This window comes from Gouania willdenowi, unplaced genomic scaffold (genome assembly GCF_900634775.1).
Source record: "Gouania willdenowi unplaced genomic scaffold, fGouWil2.1 scaffold_122_arrow_ctg1, whole genome shotgun sequence".
In the NCBI taxonomy this organism is placed as follows: domain Eukaryota; kingdom Metazoa; phylum Chordata; class Actinopteri; order Blenniiformes; family Gobiesocidae; genus Gouania; species Gouania willdenowi.
The window spans coordinates 26,359-31,358 of record NW_021144870.1 but is presented as its reverse complement, the minus strand read 5'-3'; the positions used below and the strand labels follow the sequence as shown (position 1 = coordinate 31,358).

At 29.0% G+C, this 5,000-nt stretch overlaps 1 protein-coding gene across 1 annotated transcript in view; it reads left to right on the top strand.

Annotated features, from left to right (window-relative positions):
• The window catches only part of efl1 (elongation factor like GTPase 1), a 47,821-nt gene that overhangs the window by 27,401 nt on the left and 15,420 nt on the right, over positions 1-5,000 (top strand). Inside the window, exons 17-18 of the mRNA XM_028440957.1 lie at positions 1,847-1,976; positions 2,041-2,152. Coding sequence (XP_028296758.1) covers positions 1,847-1,976; positions 2,041-2,152 — 242 coding nt within the window. The remainder of the gene's footprint in view (positions 1-1,846; positions 1,977-2,040; positions 2,153-5,000) is intronic.

Sequence of the window (5,000 nt, the reverse complement as noted above, 5' to 3'; positions counted from 1 at the left end):
TAAGACTCAATCCAAACGATCAAAGTTATTGATGGAAATGCTGAGCTGAGGGAGCAGGAGCTCAGGGGGCTCAGGGAGCTCAGGGAGCTGGAGCTGAGCGTGGAGGTTCTGCAGCTGGACTCTCTTGAAAAAAGCTTCAAAAATGTTTTATTTAGATATTGAAAGTGTGTTTATTGTCTGCTCCACGTGAACAACATGCTGACATAAATAATTGTTTTTATAATTTAGTTAGTTTAGTATGTTAAATGGACATGATTTATATAGAGCTTTATCACCACGGAAACAGTCTCAAAGCTTTACATATCAGCTCATTCACCAGTGGGACAGGACTGACATGCAAGGCACTAGTCGACCACTGGGAGCAACTTAGGGTTCAGTGTCTTGCCCAAGGACACTTCGACACATAGTCAGGTACTGGGATCGAACCCCCAACCTCTCGATCAGAAGACGACCCTCTACCACCTGAGCCACGGTCGCCCTACATCTAATACAGTCTAATTAATTATCTTGAATTTTTAGGTTCTCATAATTACTGTGTGTGTTTAGCGTTAATGATCGTCATTATCAATGAAAAAAGGACTTTAGCATTAAATTCAAAAGTTTGTGTCATATTTCTATTCCCCACCAGGGGGAGCACCCCACACTTTGAGAAGCACTGGTTTAAAGGTCCTGGTAGAGCAGCAGCAGGAGGACACGCCTCTAGTGGTGATGTCATCACATGTTTTTAATCTGTAGCATGTTTTTCTTTAGTCCTCAGTAGATGAACACGCCCTGAACCACAGAATAAAGAAATATTCCATATATTTCTACAAGTTTCAGGATATTAATAATATAAATGTAGAACGCACATTAATAGTTTAATATCCCAATAAATATTAACATTTATACTATAAATTAAAACAGATCAGATTATTTATTACATTCACACATGTAGTTATGAACCAATGAAAATAGTAAATAAAGTTCATATTTCCAGAGTGTGTGAGTCTAGAACCAATGTATATCTGTGACTAATCATTAGTGATGTGAACAGTCTATGTTCATAGCTCTATACTGATCACATAACAGGGAGCTGAGACATATGCTAAGTAGTTTACTGAACATGTTCCAGACCCAAACACACACTGACTATTTAGAGGAGCTGACATGTCCACCAGATATGATGTATAGCAGATCTATTTCTATATTCTGAGAGAGTGGGTGGAGCTTATTACTATACCATATTTACCTTTATATGTGATGGAGTTGTAGTTTGTTTATACAATGAACAAAAATATTTCTCATGAGCTGAACTCAAAGATTTAAAACATTTTCTATAAACATTAAAAACAAAACCAGTATCAATAAACTGCACCTGTGTGGTTGTCCATAACGTACCATAACTCCACCGTTACCATGGCCACGCCATCCACAACGCTGACATCAGCAAAAGTCCAACCAACACAGGTGCTTTTTATTGATGGTATTTTGAAAACACAGACATACAGTGAACAGATCCTGAAGTTCATTGTTGTCATTTATCCACGACCATCACCTCATGATAATGTACGACCTCCATATGTAATGTTTGTTATTGTGATATGAAATGTTTTTAAATGTATTTCTATGTTGTGTTTCCTGCCGAGGGACAACAGATGAAAATTATCTTTGTTTTTTGCTATAATCTGGCATATTTTCAGTGTATTACAGATGTTCATAAATATACACTGTCTCTATTAAATATACAAAATAAAAATGTTTTACATCTGTGTGTTCAGCTCATGAAAAATGGGAGCAAAAACAAAAGTTGTTGAGTGTACATACGTATCTATAGATGTGATGATGTGGTTCTGTCTCTTCTCTATAGTTTTGCTCAGATAGAGATCAGATGTTCTGAGCCCATTATTCCGTTCAGAGAGACGTTGGTTCGTCCTCCAAAGGTTGATATGGTTAATGAAGAGCTGGGAAAACAGCAGAAGATAGCTGTCATTCATCAGGTTAGAGCATTAACACACACACACACACACACACACACCTCACTGACTGTGTGTGTGTTTCCAGGTCAAAGACGACTCCTCTTATTGGTCCCATGTTGACTCCTCTGGTCTTGTTACCATAACGACTCCAAACAAACTGTCCACTGTGTGTGTGAGAGCACTGCCTCTGCCCCAAGGTAACGATTCAATATAATCAATATAACTTTATTTACAATCAATATAACTTTATTTACAATCAATATAACTATTTATAATCAATATAACTATTTATAATCAATATAACTCTATTTACAATCAATATAACTATTTATCAGAATTAGAATCAGAATCTTTTATTGACCAGGTACAGTTTAGAACAATACGAGGAATTTGACTTGGTAGTTGCAGTGAAAGAAGACACATCAACACACCGGAGCAGCCTTTTGCTTTATTTACAATCAATATAACTATAATCAATATAACTATAATCAATATAACTCTATTTACAATCAATATAACTATTTATAATCAATATAACTCTATTTACAATCAATATAACTATTTATAATCAATATAATTTTATTTACAATCAATATAATTTTATTTACAATCAATATAACTTTATTTATAATCAATATAACTTTATTTATAATCAATATAACTATTTACAATCAATATAACTTTATTTACAATCAATATAACTTTATTTACAATCAATATAACTTCATTTACAATCAATATAACTTTATTTACAATCAATATAACTTTATTTACAATCAATATAACTTTATTTATAATCAATAAAACTTTATTTATAATCAATAAAACTATTTGTAATCAATATAACTTTATTTATAATCAATAAAACTATTTATAATCAATATAACTTTATTTGTAATCAATATGACTTTATTTATATCCAATATGACTTTATTTATAATCAACATGACTTTATTTATAATCAATATAACTATTTATAATCAATATAACTATTTATAATCAATATAACTATTTATAATCAATATAACTATGTATAATCAATATAACTTTATTTATAATCAATATAACTTTATTTATAATCAATATAACTTTATTTACAATCAATATAACTTTATTTATAATCAATAAAGATTTATTTATAATCAATAAAACTATTTGTAATCAATATAACTTTATTTGTAATCAATATAACTATTTTTAATCAATATAACTATTTATAATCAATATAACTTTATTTATAATCAGTATAACTTTATTTATAATCAGTATAACTTTATTTATAATCAATAAAGATTTATTTATAATCAATAAAACTATTTGTAATCAATATAACTTTATTTGTAATCAATATAACTTCATTTGTAATCAATATAACTTTATTTGTAATCAATATAACTATTTTTAATCAATATAACTATTTATAATCAATATAACTTTATTTATAATCAGTATAACTTTATTTATAATCAATATAACTTTATTTATAATCATTAAAACTATTTATAATCAATATAACTTTATTTGTAATCAATATGACTATTTATAATCAATATGACTATTTATAATCAATATGACTTTATTTACAATCAATATGACTTTATTTACAATCAATATAACTTTATTTATAATCAATATAACTTTATTCGTAATCAATATAACTATTTACAATCAATATAACTTTATTTATAATCAATATAACTTTATTTGTAATCAATATAACTATTTATAATCAATATAACTTTATTTATAATCAATATAACTATTTATAATCAATATAACTTTATTTATAATCAATATAACTTTATTTATAATCAATAAAACTTTATTTGTAATCAATATAACTTTATTTGTAATCAATATAACTTTATTTATAATCAATATAACTATTTATAATCAATAAAACTTTATTTATAATCAATAAAACTTTATTTGTAATCAATATAACTTTATTTATAATCAATATAACTATTTATAATCAATATAACTATTTATAATCAATATAACTTTATTTATAATCAATAAAACTTTATTTGTAATCAATATAACTTTATTTGTAATCAATATAACTATTTATAATCAATATGACTTTATTTATAATCAATATAACTGTATATATAGTGATGTGAAGTGTTTGCTCCTGATTTCTTATTTTATAAGTTTAAATGTTTCATATCATAAAAAAATGTAAACATTAGTCAGAGACAAGTAAACAAAAAATGCACAAAAAACAACAGAAAGATACAAAAAATACACAATGACTCCAAAAAATATACATTACAGAAAAATACACCAAACAAAATGAAATATAAAAATGAGTAAAAAACAAACACATTTATCATATTCATGTCTCATAGAAATAAACCAGATAAATTACACACTATTTATTTTACACCCATAAATAAACCCTTTATAACACTACAGAGTACAGTATGTACACCTCTATGTACATCAATCTTCAAACATATACTCATTTGGACATATTTGACAACTCTACTTAAGCTCCTCCCACTATATGAATACATACGTCCATCGGGCACTGTACTAGTTTGCTTTGATTGACAGTCTCAAAAACAGGAAGTGGAAGCCTATTGGCTGGGCGAACTTGGTGATTGTTTCCATGTGTATAGGGGTCTATAGGAGGAAGGAGGGACTTATATATATTAACTCAGTCAGTGCCATTGACGAGATAGCTCGTCATTTGCGTTTTTTCAAGGGGATTACTAGAAAACACCCTGGCGGAGGTCTCTTATCAATATCTAAGCTGTGGGGTGTTGTAGTGACCAACTGTACCCTGAAGATGGCAGCAGTGCACCTTTAGATGAGAGATTAGCCACTGATGCTACCATTAGCTGGGGAGGAGACACAGGAACGAGTGAGATTATGGCGCTACAGAGTGATAATGTGACGTATCCAGCAGCTCACAGCTCTACATACTAACACAGAACATGTGTGGACATGAGTGGATCATTGATTATGTTGAGATGATGAGATAAAACCATCAACTAACCGGGCTAAACGCGTCATTGCTGCGTGTCGGAGGGAGGG